At 32.8% G+C, this 24,405-nt stretch overlaps 1 protein-coding gene across 6 annotated transcripts in view; it reads right to left on the bottom strand.

Moving 5' to 3' along the window:
* CNKSR2 (connector enhancer of kinase suppressor of Ras 2) overlaps positions 1 to 24,405 on the bottom strand; it is a 243,332-nt gene that overhangs the window by 169,536 nt on the left and 49,391 nt on the right. For all 6 annotated transcript variants that reach the window (XM_005870966.2, XM_005870967.2, XM_005870968.2 and 3 more), the window contains exons 3-4: positions 19,059 to 19,261; positions 9,805 to 9,892 (exon numbers count right to left, since the gene is read on the bottom strand). In XM_005870966.2, the coding sequence (XP_005871028.1) occupies positions 9,805 to 9,892; positions 19,059 to 19,261 (291 nt within the window). The remainder of the gene's footprint in view (positions 1 to 9,804; positions 9,893 to 19,058; positions 19,262 to 24,405) is intronic.

The raw sequence follows: 24,405 nt of genomic DNA, 5'->3' as shown, positions 1-24,405 counted from the left end.
TGAGAGAGAAACATAGATGGGTTGCCTCCCATACACACCCCGACAGGGGATCAAACCCACGAACTTTTTGGTGTATGGGATGATGCTCCAACTAACCAAGTCATTGGCCGAGTCATAATGGAAACCTTTTCAAGCTCTAAGACCAGCCCCCTCCCCTCTGAGCCTTTGGTCCTTTAGTTCTCTCCCATGATTTCTTTCTACTCCCCTCCCCAATTCACCTGTTTCATAGCAGAGACTGGTACTGTCACCACTGTTTCCCCCCAAATCATATCCCTGTAATTTCAAGAATTAATAGGAGAAGGAATAGGAAGAATCAGCCTTAAAGTTTAAATGACTAATTTTGTATCTGTAATAATCATGATATACCTGGATTTCATTAATTTTGAAAAATGAGAATTTTCTGTTTACTTCTCTTTTAGGTCTTCATCAGCATCAAAATGAGTTACAGCAGCTAAATTTAAAATCTGGTGATTTTTATAACTGCTTCTGCATTCAAACGGCTGCAATACGTTGTTAGGTTCAAGTATACAAAGGAAACATGGTCTCCCACTGATATGTTGTTGGAAAAAAGGTATTCTAAGAGCCTTTTCAGGTAATTATGCCTATTCTTCTTTACAATACTATGCTAAAACTTGAGAAGTGGACATCTACTTAATGTTAGTTACAGTGTGGAATCAGATGCCAAATAATAACTTTTTCACAATATGTTACATTAAAATCCATTGGTCTAAAAAATAAATTCAATAACCTTTTTTTTGGAGTGAAATTTTAAGGGGAAAACTAATCATTTCATTCTTTCAGCTAACTCATATTTTCCAGACACTGGAAACATAGCAGTGCATGGAGCAGACACCTGCCTTCACCAAGTCTCTAACAGCAGTTTCTTAAATGGATTGGTCTTACTTTTGGTTCGATTCTTTACAAAAGAAAAAGTACAGTATATTGGAAATGGTATCTGAACCACATATATATTGTGTGTTTAAATACAAAGTGAAAAACAGAATCACCTTTCGTATTGTCTTCAACAGGTATGCTAAATAATATCATTCATATTGTTTAAAATTACATATAAAGCTTGTCCTGGTTTTTGTTCTGAAATGCCCCAGTTTCAATCCCAAGAGTCCAGGCCAATTTTCAGGTCACCTAGAATGACTGGTTCAGGAAAGTTTAAATACTAATTCTCAGAATATAGAAAACAATAGTATTTAAAATTGTGTTTCAGATGAATCAGAGACTGGCTGGGCTTTTATGTTTTAATACTACACAAACCTTAAAATATGTGTTCTGCCTACCCTAGTATAATCTATATGTATATTTTAGAACTTTACATATATTTAACTACCACTTGAATCTTAATCTCTCTTTTAGAACACACATTTTGTATGACTAACTATTATGTACTGGCCTTTTACTTTTACACGTTTTGAGTTCTCCATTTTCAACTCTAGGTTATTTGAATATGTAAATAGGGACAGCAAGTTCATAGGTAATCAACATTAATGTCTTCATTACATTTAAACATGCATGTTTCAAAATATCTTCCAGAACATGCAGCACAATAATCAATTTGCATTAATATCTAAAGAACACCCTAAATTCAACAAAAATCCCTTTAAAAAAGTAAGTCATTCTAGAAATAGGTTAATCTCCATTGCCACTAACTACCAAAAGTAAGCAGTCTCACTACTTAAAATTTTTTTTGTGGAATAAAAAACCGAGTTTAGTTTCCAAAGGCATTTTTGCTATATAAGATAACTAAACTTGCCATTTATTAAACACCCACAAAATGCTAGGTTCACAGCAAGAACAACCACAATATTCACAGCAGTAAAATTTTTAAATATGGAATAATAATGAAAATTATCATATTCAAATACATGTGTATATATATATGAAAATAGGCTGAAATAAAATAGGCAAAATGATAACATGGGTTTTCTTTGGGTGGAAGAATTACAAGCAAATTTCTTTTTTCATTACTCTAAATTTTTCTAAAAAACAGATTATCTTACTTTTATAATTTAACAGTAGAAAATAATTAGGGGATTCTAGAATGAGCTGCATAACAAACCTTCATACTGATGCATACAATAAACCAGGACCATAAACTACCTTTCAACATCTCAATGAACTTTAATTTCTTGGTGACGATTCTCTCAGTTAAGATTTTTTGAACAGTAAATGCTATTTCTTCAAATTTTAGATTGTGGGGAAGCAAAGTGTTGACTACACAGTAGGCAAAAATTACAGACTTAAAATAGATTGATGTTTTGGAAATGTCTCTAGAATTTCTTTTTTCTTTGCATTTCTTCTCAAAAGTTATTTTACAAAATCTTATATGAAGAGACTACTGATCTCCCCCCCCCTCCTCCCGCTGACTTTCAGCTGGAAATAGTAGGCGAAAGTAGTATGTTTTGAAAACTATTCAGAAAACCAGTGATATGCAAAAATGTATATAAAAGGTTGAAAAATGAGCAAACCCATAAGGAAACAGAAATAAATTTTCATTCATAGGATTTAGAGGAGACTCTTTCAGGTAAAATTATATTGTCAGAACTTGAATTTTAAAAGGAAGTGTTTTTTTTCACTCTGTATTTAATATTTCGAGTCTGATTTTAAATGTTTCACATGTTGACATTTTTCTCTCAGCATGTGATTCAGATTTCACTGTATATGCAGCTGAAGAAAATTAACACCAAATACAAAGGGAAAAATAATGTGTACATCTATCATTTAGAACGAAGTTCTTATTCTAATTTATTTTGCCTAGTCTCTATTTCTCACTCATTTTATAAAGAATATTACTTTCTTTTTATTTTCCTCTTCACATTTAAAAAAATCCTCACCAGAGGATATTTTCCCATTGATTTATTTTAAGAGAGAGTGGAAGGGAGAGGGAGAGACAGAGAAACATCTATGTGAGACAGACACATTGATTGGTTGCCTCCCACATGCACCCTGGCCAAAAGCTGGGGATTAAGCCTGCAACTGAAGTAAGTGCCCTTGACCGGAATTGAACCAGGGACCCTTCAGTCCACAGGCCAATGTTCTATCTACTGAGTCAAACTGGCTAGGGCTCCTCTTCACATTTGTGAACTTTTGAAATAATTCTGATTTTATTCTCCAATAATGTATAGAATTATGTTTGTAGATGGCACAGGCAATTACATGGTTTGTTCAAGGTGAAATAATCATGAAGCAAGAGGGCTAAGCCTAGTCTCTTAATACTCTGTCCCCACCCTCTTTCCCTTGCTCCAAGTGTTCTAAGTTTTACCAAAGTTTCACCTTGTAAACCATACTTTTGTGCCCATTTCTTAATTGGTGACAATCTAATTAATCACTTTTGTGTTTGAAGTGGAAAATATAAAAATGGTACAGTAGGAATACTTTCAGGTGAAGCTAATACCCATTAGGGTAGGCATCTTGGCAATTATTTCAATGCTGACAAGAAATGCGTGGGTACCTGTCTTCATTTTTCTGATTTAGTTGCTGACAGTGCTCTAAATGAAGCTTCAGTTCTTTGGTAGATTCTTTCCTTTAAAGATTTTAAAACCAGTTTCCATTTTTTTCTCAAATGCATTATTATACACAATTTTATATGGGGAGGAAGGTGTTAGGGGGGATCACTTTAAAAGACTTCAAATATAACTATCTAAACCCATCACAACTGGAAATAAGTAAAACAAAGGAGATTAAATTCCTCCAAACAGACCTTGTTAAAAGGAATTTACATTCTCTTTCCCCTTTAACACTAGCATTACTTTAGATCTAAATAGCCAATATTAAGAAGCATTTTCCACTTGTTTCATAGTACCACCCCTCTGAGTTAAGATTGGAAAAAGGCTATTTGTGACAGTTTATTTTTAGATATTGATCATCTCATCTTGCTGCAAAGGGAATAAAATAATTAAAGTTGAGTGAAGGATAATTTGAAGTACAACGTATTTCAAAGCATAACTATCATCATAACTGTTCAGATGAGATTTCTTGAAAGCCTGGTAATAAATGCATGGCCTAGATATCTACACTTTGCTAATTCAAATTGGCCTCTTTTACTGGCAACTTAAGTTTAATTTGCATCTTCAGATACTACATATAATTCAGATAATGCAGTGATTATTGTGTGTGTAATGGCTGAACGAGACAATCAGATGGGCATTGACTGTCAACTACACAATTTATTTTAAAATACAGTATTTGTCTATGCTGTGCTGTTTTATCAAAGTAGCATTTCTTCAATATACATAGCACTCATTTTTTGTTTTTTTTTCTGATAACTCAAATTCATTTTAGAAAATTTGGAAAATACAAAATAGAGTCTAAATAAAGAAAAATCACCCATAGTTTCATTATCAAGAAACAAATACAACTATTATATTTCATTATTTATCAATCATCATTCCTATATATTTTTTCATTTCAAAAATTTAATAGACTTTACTTTTTAGAGAACTTTTAGCTTCACATCAAAATTGATAAAGTACGAGATTTCCTGTATACCCCTTGTCCCTCACACATGCATATCCTCTTTCCTACTGATTGGAAGCAACAGACCATAGAGCCCAGAAAAACTTGGTACCAAAGATAGGACACCATATAACAATAGAAAAAGTAACAGATTATTTAAGAGATGATTTACAAACATTAATATATCATGCCTTTATTTAAGTTTCCTCTAAAAGATATGCTTTGTTAGCATTATATATTTGCATAGTGTTTCAGATGTTTTGTTCACTTCAAGGTAGCATTGGAAAGTGCTTATGAAAATCAAAACTCTCATTTTAACTAATGAACAAACTGAGATGTAAAGTATTGGGTATCTCTAGATATCTCTGGGGTTCCTTTCATGAATACCAGAGTTAGAACTGTAGTTTTTACACTGGAGATGAAATAAAAATGAATAAACAATTCAAGCATTTAATTCCAAATATTTCCTGGAAGAGTACAAACAACTTGTGCTAACCACAGGGGATAATTGGAATTCAGGTCAATTTCTATTAACAAGTTTGTAATGAGAACCTACTGTATATGAAAATGAGCAAGACATTGTTGCTATTTTCAAGGAGTTCATAATCTAAGGGAAGTCAGATAATTATTATTCACAGCAGAATATAACTTCCATAGATGAGAGGTGAAATGCTCTGTAAAGTAAGTTAAGTGATTTCTGCCTCTGCCCAAAGAATTATAGCTAATAAGTCAACAAAAGGGACAAAATAGAATCATAAAAATAATGGAGAAGTATATGGAAAAAAGAAAAAAACAAGAACATATGGGAAACAGAAGACAAAGAAAAAGGTGGTGTATTTAATTTAATCCCAATCATGTCAATAATTACAGTAAATACAAATGGTCCAAGTAGGGGGAAGGTACAAACAGTTGTGTAAAAGTTTCATGCATGAGATGGCATTTCCTAGAGGCCTTTAAAGATGGAACATAATTTTAACAGGAAGAGATAAAAATACACACACACTGGGCATGTTCTGAGGAGGCGCTACAACATAAAATGATGAAAATGCAAAATCTATTTTATGAACAGTAAGTCATTGACATGAACTAGTGTACAATTGAGATACATGAAGTACTAAACAATAAAACTGAAATTATGTTAGGACCATAATTGGAGCCCAAGAGAGAAGTTTGCAATCAAATTGGAAATTAGTGGAAAATTGCTGAAAGTGACAAAATTGGAGTTGGGTTTTGAATAGTATGAAAGTGATCGATGTTATAGATTAAATCAGGATGTAATGAAGATACACTTTGTTAAGAGAAACTCCATCTAATATCTCTTTAAGGTACAACAAGAAAGACCTAGTTAAAGTAGGTGAATTAATATACTAAGTCAGGTAGAAGTTGGGATAGAGTGAGCAAGACAAGAACCAAGAACACTCATGTATAGAGGTTTTTATTTGAAGCATCTTAAAGGTGACATGTGAAACAGGACATGTGATGGAAAATGAGAATGAAATAGAAGGAACTGTGGTAAATATTATGAGCTACTAAACTTTAAAAAAACAGGAATAGCTAATGCTAGAGCAAAATGAACTAAGAATGTCAAGGCATCCTCTTCACAATGGAGTATATAGTGGGTGGAGGGTACAGAGGTCCTTCTACATCCTGAATATATTTAGTGTATTTTAATTAGTTGGAGTAATTTAATGCTTTGTCAAGAAGGAATGTACTTAAAAGTTCAACCTCTAAAATCATCTATTTCTATTCTATGTAATGGTTCCTCTCCTGTAAATAGCAAAATTTAAACCCATTATGCCTTGAAGATAAAGTTAAGCCAAATAGTGCAGCAGTTAAAAGGTCCTGTTGAGAGCACTCACAAACCTCTGTGGAAATATCAGAATGGCGTATGTTTTCCATGAAGTAGTTGCTAATATATGTTCATACATTCTGGAGATAAATAAAACCTGAATCACTTGTTGCTTGTATGGTAGGTTTTTATAATACCAAAATGGGTGGGTTAGTCATATTTGACACAAACTGCACTTCCACCACTGCACGTTTCTCTACAGGAAATCTTAACTCACTGACAATCATTTCACCTATTCATCTCAATGTAACTTCTGAAGGTGAGAGTGACAAAGGTCTGTTCTGGAATCTGTGAGTTTTAAATATAAAAAAACTACATTTCTTATTTTTAAAAACTTTTTATTGACTTGATTGGGGTGACATTGGTTAATTCCATTCCTGACTTCAGTCTATACATAAAAGATAAAAGGTAAATTTTCCTCAAGATAATTTTGTTTAACCCCTCTTGATATTGGAAAACATTAGATATGTATGAATTAAGTGAAAATGAATACACCTGAGTACTCTCCTTCAAGGTTTTCGAGAAATATGATCATAGTTGCCCTTTATTATTTCTTTCTTATTTTTAAATTTATCTATATTGTTGAAAGTTATTACAGATGTCCCTTTTCTTTTCCCTATTGACCCCCTCCATTCTGCACCCATCACATCCCCAGGCCTTCACCACACGACTGTGTCCATGGAATATGCATATATTCATATGAGTTCTTTGGTTATCATAGTTGCCACTTCAATTTGCACTCTTGGTTTATAAGGTAACAAAGACTTGGCCAATTATTCAAAAGTAAACCTAAAACTGGCCAATCAGATCCAGATGTTTGGAAGAGACATGAGGAAAACACCCACTTTCTGTCATAATTATGCTTGGAAATGAAGTTATTTTGGAAGTTCGACATAAAATGGATTACATTCTCATAAAACTGAGAAGTATGAGATTCTCAGGTATGAAATGTTGAAAAAATAAACATTTTTACTGTTGACACTATTATAGATGTCCCCATTTCCTTCCTCTTTGCCCACCTCCATCTAGTCCTCAACCCCCTTCCTTTGAACTTCACCCCACTGTTGTCTGTGTACATGGCTGTACATAAATGTTCTTGGGCTCTCCTATTTAATTCCATGGTATTTCAATTATCTTGGGTCTCATCTATATATATAAAAGCCTAAGCAACTGGTAGACCTGTAGCTATGATGCTCACTGACCGCCAGGGGGCAGACACTCAACGCAGGAGCTGCCCCCTGGTGGTCAGTGCACTCTCACAGCGGGAGTGCCCCTCAGCTGACTGGGCACCAGAGGCTGGGCTCATGGCTGGTGAGTGCAGCTGCAGCGGAGTGAGCCTCTCCTGCCTCGCCTCCGTGGCAACACTACCAGTGGCAGGCTCAGTGCACCAGATTGAGTGGGAGCGGTACAGTGCCCAGCCTGTGCTCAGGCTCCTCCCCAGCTGTGCACTGGGCCTCTAGTGTATAAATAAAAAGCTGTAATAATAAATATAATACAGTTATCACAGATCTTGTTATGTAGTAGGTAAGTGCTAATATTATATTATTATGAGTGTTTGTATATAGAATGCTGAGCACATACCCAATATTAAGAGACTATGAACAATTATTATCCTAATACTGTGTAATAAGTGCCCTTAAATCAGAGGGAATGTCTTTCACAGTAAAATGGAAGGAACTAATAATCTGTTATCCACATCGCAAATCTCTGGTCAATTTTAATGCCTTTAGAAGAAATAGAGCTTTAGAAGGCAGATTTTTGAAGAAATTTCACTAATTATAGAGAACTATAAGGAAAATTACCTATAGGTTATATAACTGCTCTTTTACCCCTGTGCACTAGAACAATGTATGAAGACCAGAGTCACTTAGAACACTAGTGAAGGTGCAAGTCCCTGGGACCTCCCATAGTACTTTGAGTTGCTTTCCAAAGAATCTGAATTTTTAGCAAGTTTCCTTATGATGAGAATGCTGCTGGGTAGCAGACCATACTGGACTAGCACTGCCCTAGAACTGAGGTCAGCAAACTAAGGGTCATGGGCCAAATGCATCATTTTGCCTATTTTTGTGAAATTAGTTTTAAGGGCACATAGCCACGCCCATTCATTTACTTACACTTACACACACACCTGCTTCTGCATTACAACAGCAGAGCTGAGTGGTTGCATCAGACAAGGTAGCCTACACCTTATAGTCTACAAAGCCATAAATACTTACTCTGGCCTTTTACAGAAAAGGTTTGCTGAACTTGTTCTAAAATGCCACTCTTTTTCCTATTACATAGTTGAGATTTTTGAAATTCAGAAAGGAAATTTATTATACAAAGTATGAAGACATGCAGTGAGACTGTTAGGGTACTTCAAAGCTCATAAAATGTTCACCATCTTCATGCATGTCTCACAGCAATGAGTTGTCGACCTTCTCACTGCCATGATATAATCGTGATCAATGTCTGATGTATTCCAGAACTAAAAGTCACAAAGTTACTATCCTTTTTGTAATGAATGACATCTTAAACCTGCAGTTTCAGAGAAATGGTACAAATAAAGTTTATACAATACAACATAAAATATACTGAAGCATTTAAATCTATATTAATAAAATTTCTTATTTGTTAGAGAAAATACAGGCGATAAGAGAAACTCTTAATTATCCCTGGTAATAAAGAATAGGGAGTAAAAGGATAAATTAATTCACAAATTTCCCCAATAATCTTTATATTTTTGTATTTCATCCTTTGCTTTCCCTGTTTCTGCATCATTGGATAGGTTAACAAATAGACAGCATTCCGACAGCAGCAAGAGGCTGACAGCAGCCTTACATAGAGTGGTGGCTGCAGGCCTCAGACCTCTCAAGTGTGTTTTTGTTTTTAGATTTAAATACATTTTTGTAGGATATATAGTAGCCAATTTACCTCTCTACCATTTCTCCATATCTGATGCCAGGCTTGGTTCGCACATTTTCATATTAGCTATTGAACTTCTGAAGGCATTTGATTTGCAGATACCTGACATAGATAATATCCAAAGTAAAAAATCAGGTCATGTAAGTAGATCATGTAAGTGTTAAAGGCTATTGTGTACATTTGTTTGTATGTTTGCCTATATAAGTGAAACTAATAAGGAAATAATGGTGTCCCGGAGCAAAAGTCTCAGATTGTTATTCAAATGGGACAATTTCATTTTCTGAAAGTCAATATAGTCAACCCCACGAAAAAGTGTAAAACTAATAAGAGACGATCATATTATAATGGTGCCTCTAGAGGTTCAGTTTAATTTCACATCTTCCAGTAAATAAAATCCTTGTTTATTGGGCTATATGAATAATTTTCCAATGAATAATTACATATTTGGTTTCTTTAGAATCATTTGTTTTTGAATGAGAAACTCCTAAACCCATAGCTTAACTCTTGGTAAACAGGAATACTTCACACTGATAGAATATTAAAGAGCTAATAAATTAACAGAAGGAAAGTTTGTCAGCTAATACCTGTTGCACAATTGTTGTCAGTTCCAAGCAGAGCTGTATGACATTATTCCTTGTGACTGAATAGTCTGTGACAGCAGCAAATGGTGACCTATAAAGGAAAAAAAGAAAAACTGTGATTCCAAAAATTCCAAGAAAGGCTCCAAAAATTATAATAGCCTAAAATAAGATTTTGAATAATGTGAAATAAATTGTTCATAATGATAAAACTATTTAGGAATTTGTTAAGAAAAAAACTGAGGGAAATGCTTTGAAGAAAATTAAAGTCAAGTAATATAATATTTGTTTTCCATAAAATTTCTCACTTTTTTTAGTTCCTAATATTTAGAAGTTCTTTGGTACTTCTTACAAGGTCTCTTTATTACATCTAAAACTAATCAACAAAAAAGGAGTACATTAGGCAAAGCAACATTTAATTTACTTTGAAATGAAGAAAGATTTTGAGTATAATATATCTTTGAGATATTCACAATTAAGAGTTAGCAATGATAGCTAATACTTACCAAGTACTTACTATGTGCCAATTACTGTTCCAAATGCTTTACATGCACTAAATTATTTTCAAAACAGCTTTATAATATAGGCACTATTATTATTCCTATTACATCTTGGATACATTTTGGTAGTTTGTGTTTTTCAAGGACGTGGTCTACTTCATCTAAATGTTAACTTTTGCATGAAAAGTTACTTGTAGTATTCCTTTATTATCCTTTTAATTTTTATTGACTTCTCTATTGTGTTTCTGTTTTTAGTTTAATTGATTTCTGCTCCTTTAGCATTATTATTTGCTCCGTCCTGTTGCTTTGGGATTACTGTGCTGTTATTTTACTATTTTCTTTAATTTTACTTTATTGTAAGAATATTTAACATGAGATCTACCCTCTTAACAACATTTTAAGTGTACATGATAGTATTGTTAACTATGAATACACTGCTGTACAACAGATCTCTGGAACATATTCATCTTGCTTAACTGAAATTTTATGTCAGTTGATTGACAAATATTTTTTTCTATTTTCTTGAGATGGGAGCTTAGATAATTGATTTGAGATTTTTTTCTGATATAAGAATTTGATGCTATAAATTTCCCTTCCAGTACTGTTTTAGCTGTGTGCCACAAAACTTATTTGTTCTAATTTCACTGTATTTCTTCTTCTTTCCCATCTTCCTCTTTTATCCATGTATTACTAAGAAGTGTGTTGTTTAATTTCTACTTAGATTCCATTATGGTTAAAGAATACATTCTAATTTCAGTTCTTTTAAATGTATTAAGGTTTATTTTATGATGCAGGTCTATATTAGTGAATGTTCTATAGGCACTTGAAAAGAATTTGTATTCTGCTGTTTTTGGACAAAGTGCTCTAAAAATGTCAATTATATCATGTTGCTTGATGGTATTATTCAGCACTTCTAATTCTTGCTGACTTTCTGTCTAGTAGTTTTATCTTTTTCTTGAGAGAATGGAGAAGAAGTAGCCAACTAAAATTGTGAATTTATCTATTCTAGTTCTGTAAGTTTTTATTCCATGTACTTAGAAGTTCTGTTGTTTGTTACATACATATTCCAAGCAATTTCTGTTTCTTCATTTTTGAGTTATCTAGTATATGATCATCTATTACATTTTGGTGGTTTTTGTTCTTAATTTGATATCACTTGTAAGTAGTTGTTTTTAATTTGAATGTAATATTCACATAATACAGATTAACCCCCAGCTTTTCATATCTGTTTGTTACAAGTATTTTTCCCAGTTTGTCATTTATCTTATATATTGTCATGTTTTTAAATTTTATGTAGTCAAAAGTCAAACAGTATATTTATTTTAACTTTAATCCACATTTTAAGTATTTAATGTCTTTCTACATCTAGATTTTGTTTACATTTTCTACAGTTTCTTATGGATTTATGTTTTCCACTTAAATAAATGATATACCTAAAATGATTTTAGTGATCTGTCAGTGTTCTATCATTATTTATTTATTTTCCAAAAACTTAACTAAGAGCCACAGTACCATTTATTAAATTATGCTTTTTTCCAGTGGTTTTAACATATTGTTTTCTAAATGATTCCATATACCACAGTCTATTATGGGCTCTCTTCCACTAATCTGTTTACTCCTATTCCAAAACTCAGTATATTTTATATGTATATATTACTGAAACAGAAGGAGACATTATGAATTCAAATAAAGTCAATTATAAAAATATATGTTATCAATCTATGATTTTAGTTCAAAAATTAGCCTACTTAGTTATAAGTAGGACCAGCTTTAAAAACTCCATCTTGGAAGTTTTCTAAACCTGAATTGTACATTTCTGGTTGCAAGGATATATCCAAATTTACTAAACCTCATTAAGTTGTACACTTAAAGCAAGTGAATTTTATAGAATGCAAATTAGACCCCTATAAAACTATTTTTAAAAATGTAAAATATAAGCATTTCTAGGAAAAATCATTAATAAAAAAATGCTACCTAAAGACCATTTATTTTTGCTGCATTGAAGCATAAAAACTATCATTTTAATTAAGAATTCAAAGATGCTTCTGGCATTATTAAAAAGTTTGGATTGCTAGATTTGAAAATGTCAAAGTCTGCTAATAAAACCTAAAAACTTCATTCAAGAGTGATGAGATGAATTACAGCATGGATTTTCCCATAAATACTTGAGACTCTCACTTGTTCTTCAAAACATACCAAAAGAAAATCCATTGATGACTGAATGCCTGTAGCAAACTGAATTCTAAAGCATGTTTTTTTTCCACTTTCCTGACCACTCATATTTCAAATAGAATATGATTCTCGATCAAGATTAAGTGTCAAGAAAACTGGGAGGGTGGACGATGTAAACATATACCAAGGAAAACACTAATTTTATTTTGTAATGAATTCCTCTAAAGTTTTCATTTTAAAGACAAATCATTTGCAACCATACCAAGAACCACTCTTAGCCAGCAGATATTAATGTTTGGTATGGTGATTTTGGCTATATTCATACATTAAAAAAGCTGAAAGACTGGGTTCCAATCTCTGTGAGTTACCAAAGATGACCATTCAATCATGACTTCATGATCATCTATGAAATAAATAAGTGGACCTCTATAGAAGAACTGAGCATAATCAGCTCAAAAACAAAACAAAATTAAGAGAGGAATTTGTTCTACACTCTAAAGGAAACCCAAGATAGAGCTCAGGCTGCTTACAAAAAGAACACAGTGACTTTAAATTAAGGAAATAAAATTCCTGGTAAGAAAGCTTTTTGGTGCCAGAAAGTTTTAAAAATGATAAAATCCTGGCTTATCAATAAATGGCTGTTATGGGTAATAGGATGCTTATATGTGTTTCTAGTGCAAAGGTTTATGGTGCTACAAGAAATTATTTTTTGTATGCTTTAAAACAAAAGGACTGCATTTATGAAAAGGTTACTAATGTTAAGAAATCCTAAACAAACTACAAGCTAAGAAGGAAAGCTAAAATGTTGCAGTTAAAAGAATATCTGGAAGGCCTTACTATTGCCCAGCACTGCTGATCCTGAAGGGCTGTCCGTGAACAGTGGCAGTACTACATCACCGCTCATATTTGGAAAAAGAGGAGCCCAGTAAGAGCAGTGAGCACATGAAATGAAATAAGACCCAACAACAATGAGCTTCAATATCTAAGAAGATATTAGTTCAACCATTTTCTTAGATAAGGCAAAAGATTTCACAGAAATCTTGTTTTCCTTTGGTACCTATTAAAAAAGAAACAACAGGCCCAAAATGGAGTCACTTGTGCTAAGTCCCATTCGAAAAAACCAACACTTAATGGTAGTTTCAGCCTCTCCCAGCAGTGGAATTTTAAACCAATCAGCCTGGATTTTTTCTGATCAGCACCAGTGAGGTGATCTTCCAGATAAGACCTCTGAAGTCCCTGGCTGCTATGACAAGGTAACCTTGTCTGAAATAATCCTTTTATTTGTAACTCCCCTCACCCCTGTGGCTATAAAAGCCTTCCAATTTGTACAACTCCCCTGAGCTCCTTTCTGCTTGCTAGATGGGATGCTACCCAATTCACAAACTGTTCAATAAAGCCAATTAGATCTTCAAATTTATTTAGTTGAATTTTGTTTTTTAACACACCCTCTTTTTTAAATAAATGTATATTGATTTAATTTACCTATTAAAAGCAAAATTTATCAGACTGGATTTTTTTTATCCAGCAAAATATAAGGAGAAATGGACAAGTTCACAATCGTACTATGAAATTTTGATATAATTCCATCAGAGAGAGACTAGATCAAATAGAAAAAAGGGATATAGAAGCATTGAATTGTCACATTTGACCTAATTTAGTTAGGTCTAATATATAAAATCATGCTCCAAACATGCATCTATTCAAACACACAGACCATTTACCCAAAACTTAAAAGACCAAATTCTGAATCACAAAGGAATTTGAAAGAATCAGTATCATAAGCAATAGAAAATAGTCAGACAAATTCAAGATGCTTGGAAATTCAAAATGCATTTCTAAATAACTCATGAGGGAAATTACAACATACTTGTTACTAAATGACTATAAAAATATATACAAATTTGAGAGAGTACCTAAAGTTTTACTATTTAAAACAAAGGTAAAAATCCAGGAAACAATAGAATCAATAAAACCAGAATTGAGCTCCTCAAAAATGTAATGAAAATTAATCTCTGGCAAAACCCATCTAGGAGAAGATATAAAAAGACCACAGAAATGATACGCAGAATAAAAAGGGCTATAATTGTAGATCTGACCAATTTTTAAACACCCTAACTCTTATGCCTTAAACACTTTAAAGGTTTTCAGTGATATAAAAACATATCTCATGGATCCCTTCAAAATAGAATGGGCTTGAAAGAAATTTCAGAATCAATAAGAAATAGGATTTATGCTAAAAATAAGAGAAAAAAACAAACTGTCACATACATAGCAAAATAAACTTCTATAAATAATACTTTTGAACATTTTTAGTGATGTTATTGTACACCGTGATACATGCAGTGATCTGTAAACCTCCAAGTATAGACTGATTTGGCACAGCCATATAAAATCTCAAGAAAGATAAAGTGTGAATAACAGCAGAATGTAGGTTAAAAATAGACAAGTAAACTATGCATTGAAAATAAATAGTAAAGCTACCACCTGTGATTCAACTTTGAGGCTTTTCCTCTGGGAAAGTCTGCTATTTCATTCAAGTCAATATTTAAAATGTGAGAAAAACTTTTTGTTAGACTTAGATTTTTTTTTCAAAGAAAGATTAAGGAGCTTGTTTTTGAAAATAAATCTTATTTGAATGGAAGTTCCACTGGAATTGGATTTTTTATGAATTATAAACATTTTTTCCTAGCATCCCACCTCTTAAGCCTTAAACATTCAAGTTTTTCAATATCAAAAGATATCTCATTGATGCCTTCAAAGTAGAATGAGAAATAAACTTTCAATAAATAAAATTCTGTATAGCAATTTGAATTATGAAGGACAAAAGTAGAAAAATGGTATTTTTTAGAATTTGAAGATAAATACTAAAGTGCAAATAAATGCATATATATGCTTCATTCCTAAGGATCACTTCCTCAAAATCCTTAAGAATTAGTCAGCTTTCAAAAGGAGATGTAGCATGACAAAGGAAAATGATGAAGAAGAAATAAGAAGGGCTTTGGTATCAAATAAAAATAGATTCAAATTATAATTTTCATACTAGATGAATGACTTTAGGCAAATTATTTAATGTCTCATATATATAATGGGGATAATAATACCTACTTTGTGGAAGTTCAATGAGTTGATATATGTAAAGTATCTAGTTCAGTCTCCAGAGTTAAAGATTTTTGCTTATTTTTCTTTTCCTTTCTCCCCCTTCAAGTGACATCAAATAAAAATTGCAATTACATCCAATCATATTGCTGTGCATGCAAATTCTCCCCAAAATGTAACAAAAACTTTAATGCCAAAAATGTATTGCTTTAAAAAATTAAGCAACTTGTTTTACAACAAAATAACCATATTTAAACTGGCAGAATTATATCATATTATAAAGCAAAGGAATAAACTAAGGTTAAAGACCCAATGTTTAGCAATATTTGATTGCAGTGGCCATTTTAAACCCTCAAAAGTAAAGCAAATCTATACTGACAAATCAAAATATTAAGAACTTTTGATCAACATTATTTCTATGGAACTTTTATAATTAACTATGTAAGTTCTAAGTTATTCAAAAGCAAACAAAAATAAAACAAGACAAGACATATTCTCAACCTTATGTAAAGAAAGCATAAATATAGATTAGCTCTGTTCTAGAACTTAAAATTAAGCAAACAAAAATATTAACTAAATTTATTTAGATAAGAGTTAGGGACTTAAATCATGATTCTATAAGTCACTAATAAGTTTTGTTAGTGTTTATCCTTTGAGATTACATAAATGGAAATAAATTATATATATTCTTCATGTGGTTTTTGTGAACAAGGCCCATGAGTTATAGAATATTAGAGCTTAGAAGAGACCTTCAAATTCTATATGTCTTATATCCTTATTCTGAAAATAAAATAAAACGGGTTAAGTTTAAGGTTACCCAAGGCTTGAGGCAGAGCTGAATATCTCAACTCTTTATCAGTTACCTGCTCTTTAAACTACTGCAAGATGTATTTCAGCAGAGATTCACAATAATGGTCTTGGAGAACACCGCTCTTTTGGCTTTTCTAACATTGATTCATGTTTTGTGGTTGTTGTTTTTTTTTGTAATTTGTAGAACACAATAACACAAGAGGGCACGTGGAGTGCTGTCTTGCTTGTTTGCTACCTAAAGTATGTTTTTCTTTGAAAGGAATAAAATATAAGTTAAATACAAACACACTAACAATAGCTAATAAAGTCTGGGCTACGTGTCAGGAAAACAAACAGCCTAAATAAACATTTCACCTGGCACAGTTGAAGATACAATCCTATTACATTTAAATTGATTTGGGGACCTTCTGAAATGTATACTGGCCAAGGAGCAGTTAAGATATTCATACAATTCATGGCAAAGAGGAGGAAGCAAAGTCAAGCTTCCAAAATAGAATCAGCACTTATCATTTGTCTTTTCTCTTTTCCATCACCACTAAAATATTAAGAATCTATGCAAAGGGATGTTAACATGATACTAAACTATTCTGAATAACAAAGCATTTCACAGAAACATTTCTTCAAAGAGGAGTTATCAGCTTACCTTTAACTCACAACCAATTCATGTATTCCACTTTTCATGAGTTCTAAGTAAAAACACTAACCTGGTGCTGGTAAGGTCACATATATCCTGATTCCCTAATCTACAACACATTTTTAGTCCTTAACCTACCTAATCTCACAGCAGCATTTGACTCTACTGACCACTTCCTTTTGCTCCTACATCTCTTTACTCCGATCTTAAATATTCTCCCCTTGCACAAAAAGGGTAATTATGTGAGGTGATGAACATTTTAATGAACCTTAATATGGTAATCATTTTGCAATACAAATGTGTATCAAATCATCACATTGTACACCTTAAACTTGCACAATGTTATGTCAATTTTATCTAAATGAAGTTGAAAAATAAAGTAACACCAAAATCTCAATAGAAAGACAACAAACTCTTTACTGCCTTTGCTTCCATGAAACCACTCTCAACTAATTCTCTCCTTCCTCTCTAGTTATGCCTTGTTATTTTTCCCTCCATAGCTAAACTTCTAATCATTCTTCAGTTGTTGTGGTCCACAGAGCTCATTCCTCATCCAAGTTCTCTTCAGTCACTCAAATGTATTTCTTTAGTACCCACTACAGGTTAAGGACTATTCTAGATAATTGAGATATCACTGAACAAAACAGCTGAAAATCCTTGCTGTTTTCAAGCACACGTCGGATAAAGACTAGTCAGACAAAAATATTAAGAATACTACATGAGGAAATTATGTAGTGTGTTAGAAGGGTGTGCGTGTTATGGAAAATAAATAGAGCAGAGAATTCTGTAATTCTCCTTACACCACCATATTAATATATCTATGACTTTGATGATCCCAAAATTTCTATCAACCATATACCTTTTATGAGCAGCAATACTCTAAAGACCTTATCACTTGAATATTCTCCAGCCATCACAATTTATAATGCCTGAAACTCAACATTTGTCTTCCACCATCCGTTGGTTCAAGTCAGATACCCTTTATTTAATATATCTCCTTTTTCCTTAGTTTCTAGATCTTACTTGTTACCAAGTCTTATTTATCTGTATAAATATCTCCAACATTCTTCCATCCTCACTGCTCCTCTCTAATTAATTAAAAGTATCAATAAAGAGCAGTGGAGAGGATCAATTCTGCAGTCAGATACCTGGACTGAATCCTGGCTCCAATGCTTAATTGTCATTTGGTTTTGAACTTAACCTCTGTAAGTGCTAGTTTTCCTATCTGTAAAATAAAGACAACCCTCCTATTGTTACTGTATTAAATGTGTGTGGCTGGAAGTATTAATATCAGAACCACTGATAGTAGCAGCAGCATGATTAGTTTCTAAAATAGCCTCTTAACTGGTTTCACTTCTTTTAGCCTTATTCTTCTCTAATCTTTCTCAACACTATATCCCAAGTAGTCTTCAAAATTTACAAATCAGAACACAACAATGACCCTAAATAGGCCCCTACTGCCTTCAGCATTAAGTCCAAATGCCTTAGCTTGGCAAATCATTTCTTTCTTTTTTCCCCCTTCTCATCTTTCCTTTTAAAAATTTAAACTGTTAAAAACATCATCATTATAGGCAAGTTAGCCTTGAGCTAAACTTTTCTGTGAAAGATCTTCAAAATATAAACTCCAGTTTTCTTTTTTCAATTTACAAAAAAGTCTCAGTTGAAGATTTTAAAGTTATCACAAGGTTGTCCCCCTCCCCCAGTATGTATTTCATTTTTATGGTCAAAATGTTAAATGACATTTGATTTAATTGATCACCGTGGTATGATATAACACAAACTAAACATTTGAGAAATTTTGCAGCAATGGAAGCCAAATATATGATTTTAAATAATTTCCTTCAGGTTTTTGTCACATTTCCTCTTCCTATGAGGCAAACATAAAACACCACTGTCTAACTTCATAGATTGCTATGTGTGTATTTGCATGTATTTTTTATGTGTGTGTCTCTACCTGTCCAATCCTTTCCTAAGAAAACATGAAATAATATCATAATCAAACTGGTGTTCAAAGAAAATTACTTCTGAAACATTTGGAAGATTTTTACCTGTCCAGCCAGGCAAGCAGGCTCTTGGCTGCTCCAATTAGATCCACAACTGAAGTCAGAAAGTCATTTGGCAATTTTCGGCTGGTTCTTCCATCATAATGGCCACTCCTTCTCCTCCCTGTTATAAAATTCTGTAGATTTTTGGCAGATGCATTCAACTTGTGAGAAAGGGTTTTTAGATTTTCTGTTTCCAAGCCATAATTCTGAATTATAAAAGAAAGAGAACAAATATGCTTAAAGTCAATATTTTATTCATTCATTAAAATATTTACTGAGCACTTTACTATGTACAAGCCACGCAACTTGTCTTAAAAGTAACAAATGAGCCTGGCCGGTGTTACTCAGTGGTTGAGCACTGACCTATGAAGCAAGAGGTCCCTGGTTCGATTTCTGGTCAGGGCACATGCCTGGGTTTCGGTCTTGATCCCCAGTAGGGGGTATGCAGGAGGCAGCTGATCAATGATTCTTTCTCATCATTGATGTTTCTCTCTCTCTCTCCCTTCCTCTCTCTGAAATAAATAAAAAAAATTAAGTTACAAATGGATAAGCTAGGATTCCTGGTCTAATGGATCCAGTCAAGTGAGGATTTGGGGAAATGTCAGATAAATTACAATAAAATGTGTAAAGCATTAACATGAACATGGATAGATGAGGGCATTATATCTTGGAACTATACCACCCAAGACAGAAAGGTTATAAGGATCCATAAGTGTTTTGTAAACCCAAACATAAGTTCATTTGCTTGTGAAATTCATTATTGACAACAATTATTTTTGAATATCTATTCTAACAGCATGTGCATATTGTGACTGTAGGTACTAGGAAAAATTCTGCCCTTAAAGTGAGCAAAGTAAGCACAACCCAACAATAAAAAGATGCAAGAAATAGATCACAGAATACTTTTTTTCCTGTGTTCTCTCTATAATGTTTCAAATAAGAAGTTTCTTTTATAATATGGTACCAGGAAAAACTCTGCTTCCTCAGGGGAACCAATGCACTTTCTCCTTTTTATAATATAAATTATTAAACTTATATTTACTTTTATCATGGTTACATTAGCTCACAGTCAAATGTGAAACATATTTAAGGCAATCATAGTGACTTTTTGGTAAGTGTATTTGTTTTCGTTTCCTTGGTCTCACTTTTAAACTTCTGATAATGTTTATTATTTTACCCTAAATATTTTATCTACAAATTAATGCAGAAAGAGATTACAAGAAATAATGCAAACAAGCTTTTCTACCGTATTCATTAGGAAAATATTGTAAGATCCCTCAAATAAACTTTAGGGAAAGATTTTAGTTACAATTAAATTTTAAAGCAGCTAATTGCTAGTTGTAAAACATCTCTAAGAAAGGCTGGCTAACTTGATCAAAGGATGACGATGACTGAACTACTCAGCAAAACATACATTACTGTCCCACGTAGAATTAAAAGTATTATCACTTTACAGAAAGTATAAAACCCAAGATTTCTTTGTTTGCTTAAAGAGCTCAGAGCTTAGAGTAGACAGAGTTCAGAATGGGATAAGTCATCAGGATGCCTGGTGACAACAAATGATACAAAATGGAAGATAAAATACTAAAGGAGTAAAAAAGGGAAGCAAATGGTACATGAGTTTAGCTATATTATTAAGTCAACAACCACTGGAAATATCTATTCTATATGAAATTTAGGTTTATTTTTCCATAGTAATTTAAGAAAAGCAAATTTAGAGGAGATAAAAGGAGGGAGTAGAGAAGGTTTGGATGCATAAACCTTAAATACTTCATTATGTTAAGTATGTTAACACTAAAGATTTAATAATGATAAAAGTCGGATTGTTCTTTACTGAGAATTTACATTTTTATGAAAAGAACATCTTTTTTGGACCCATGGATTTGTTTTTTTAATCATAGAATATTAAATTTTTGCTGCTTAATTTAAATAGCAATATTTTCTCTCTCAAGTTAAAAAGTTTGGCTTGCACAAATAAAACAACATTCTTTTCAAATTCTATTGCATCTGAGCATGGATTATCTATGAAACTTTTGAAAGATTTCATGCAGATTGTCACTATATTAAGAGGAAATCTTTGTATAAGTTTATAAAAGGTACTCTCTAATGCAGTGATGGCGAACCTTTTGAGCTCGGCATGTCAGCATTTTGAAAAACCCTAACTTAACTCTGGTGCCGTGTCACATATAGAAATTTTTTGATATTTGCAACCACAGTAAAACAAAGATTTATATTTTTGATATTTATTTTATATATTTAAATGCCATTTAACAAAGAAAAATCAACCAAAAAAATGAGTTCGCTTGTCACCCCTGACACGCGTGTCATAGGTTCGCCATCACTGCTCTAATGACTAGATAGAACAATTTGCAGTTATAACAACTAAATGTAAATACTTCTGAAGTCCTTAAAATTATTTTCAGATGTTTTCCTGTGTTAAAGCATTTTCCCTGAAATATAACAATGTTTACATTTTTGCATACCAATGATTTCAATGCGAAACTTTTATTTATAAACAAATTATAAAAATTTTTAGATAAGCTCAAATTATAATAGTTTATTAGAGGAATTGATTAGATTCTAATCAATCAACTTGGTAATGGTTTAACTCTATAGCCATCAGCTTCCATAAAAAATTAATTTAAATTATATCTATCTATATAAGCATCTCAATAATAAAAATCTGAAGGCAAAGTAAAAGTACTTTGGAACCTTCTACATTTAAGACAATATTATTTTTAATACAATTCAGGAATTAGGGAATAGAAAAGTCCTCTGGACAAAACCTGGGAAGATACCCTGAGAAGGCCTCCAAACTTGGAAACCTACTGAAAAAAAAATATCCTACATGGAGAAAACGTGAAAAATGAGGAGGATAGAGGAACGTAAAGGCAAGAGATAAAAGATCAGTAGAAAACTGAGAGGGAAATTCTTAAAACTGATCCTAGCTAACAAATATAACTGGTTAAAATCATAATTCAAAAGCATTTTTTTTCAATTCTAGAAGGGTTATAAAAATAGGTTAGAATCTTATCTGTATACAAAAGCATCTATGTGGTACTATATTAAGAATAGGGATGGACTAACTGACCTTTCAGGTTAATTTTTGTCATCACAATTCTCAAATGTAAGTAGCTCAAAATCAATTACTGTCAACACAAATATCTTCCTGCTATTTCTTTCATGAAAGGGGATAGTGTGTTGTGACCCGCTAAGTTACCAGTAAATTACACTCCCTTGCCTACCATGTAAAGAAGTGTAAGGTAAATAAAGCAATTCTTTACTTTTGGCCAGAGGTATGTACTACCTCAACTTTACAAAAATACAAGTTTATTCATTACAGATTGGCTTTTCACTGGATATGCATGGAAAAACTAGGCATTACTATTGGTATAGAAAAGACAACATAAAAAAAGTTTGAACATAAAATGTATTCAGCTATTTTCATTTCCTATGTTACCTATTTGTTCATATACTTGGCCAATAAGATGTCTGCCAGGAATCTTTTGTGACTCTGGACTGATTCAACATAGCCTGTTTAGTCTTAAGGAACTAGTGCTAATAAGTTCGTACTGCTCTTCTCTTTCAATTATATGCATGCAAAACCACAGGGAAGAAAGGAATAAGGGAACACACTTAACATTTTAGTGGCAAAGTCTTACTAAACACTCAACTAAAAATATTCAATACTGGTACCACATATTTTACAATGTCAATACTATTTTATTCATAGATCCTCATTTGAATGTAGCATGTAACAGGTGTTTAGATTTCATAATACTTTGCTTTAAAAATGAGTGAGTCCTAAATAGATTGCTTTAATGAAGTTTTTTAGAAATTATTTTGAGATGAATGAACCAAGCAATTATGTTGCAAAGAAACAAATCCTAGCAATTGCAGACATCAAAAATTTCCTGCAAAATGCCTACCTATTATATGAAAAGTACACAAAGAATGAAATGCAAACTATTTTTATCCTGTCATAAATGATTCACTACACTGTGATATTAAATATATATATACATACATATATATGCTATATATATCTTACCTAATAATAGACAAACATGTAAATTGACCATACCTTCGCTTCGCTAACCAGCCAATCAGGAGAGTTTGCAAATTAACCCAACAAAGATGGCAGTTAATTTGCATATGTAGGTGTGAAGCGGTGGAGCAAAGACTGAAGGCTCCGTCCGGGGCGAAGGCCTAGGTCCCAGGTGCCAGAGGAAAACCGGTGTCGGCAGCCAGGGGAAGGGTAGGCCTATTGCACGAATCTCTTCGTGCAACGGGCCTCTAGTATTAAATAAAAGCGTAACAGCTTGAAAGAGTTAATAGACCTCCAAATCATGAACAGCTTAATTCTTTCTAGAATAAGATGGTACAAACAATATAGTTGGTGCTTAATAAATATATACTGCATGGATACATAAACATTAGCTGCCAAACATTTATTCCCATCAGGAATAATTTTAAGACAAGGCAGATGAAAATATGCCAAAGCTTAAAAGAAGCAAATAAATTTGTTAATTAATCTGTCTTCTTATACTAGAACAGATACATCAGTCAGAGGGTATGTAAGCAAGAAAAAAAAGACAGTTCCCTGGAGAAAGGCAGAGAATTTCATTCAGTAAGATAACATTAATTTAACATCCTCTATGTGCTAAGCACTGGACAGAAAGCATATTGGAGGACCAAAAATCTAAGCAAAGAATTATCATGTCGTACAAAGTATAAGTTGCCTTTCTTCCCATCACTTTCCACTGTGCACCAGCCAAATAAAAATTCTCATTTCTCTAGGAACACTCCATAGTCTTCTGCCTAGGTAAATTTCCCCCAACTTTTTTTGTCTGGTGAACATCTTCTCATCCTGAACGTCTCAATGCAAAGCCCATCTACACTTCCTGGATCCCCTAGCAGTGTTCATAATTTCTTTCTGCACTCCCCTGGGATTGTCTTTAAATCTATATTATCTTTCAATGACTATCGTCTTCTTTACTAGATGGCATACATCTTAAGAGCACAGATTATGCCTTTTTCGTCATTGTATTCCCCACCGTAGCACTGTTTGAACATGAATATATAGGTGTTGAAAGAAGAAATAAGTATAGTTGATGTAAGAAAAAGTACAAAAGCCAGCAGAGTCATTAATTTCAAAAAGACAAGACAGTTCCTCATTCACAATAGCAGAATTTCTGGTCTAGTCACTTCAGCTTGTTGATGTGGGATCTCACCTCCTGATTTCATAATGGCATGTAGAAGTAAATCAGAATTCATTGCTCGGTAATTTGCTTTATATTCACTGGAAAACATCGGTTGCATAAACTAGAAGATATCTGCACTTCTAACT

The sequence above is a fragment of the Myotis brandtii genome, unplaced genomic scaffold, assembly GCF_000412655.1.
Source record: "Myotis brandtii unplaced genomic scaffold, ASM41265v1 scaffold326, whole genome shotgun sequence".
NCBI lineage: Eukaryota > Metazoa > Chordata > Mammalia > Chiroptera > Vespertilionidae > Myotis > Myotis brandtii.
The sequence above is the reverse complement of the archived record's forward strand: the minus strand, read 5'-3'. Positions and strand labels throughout refer to the sequence as shown.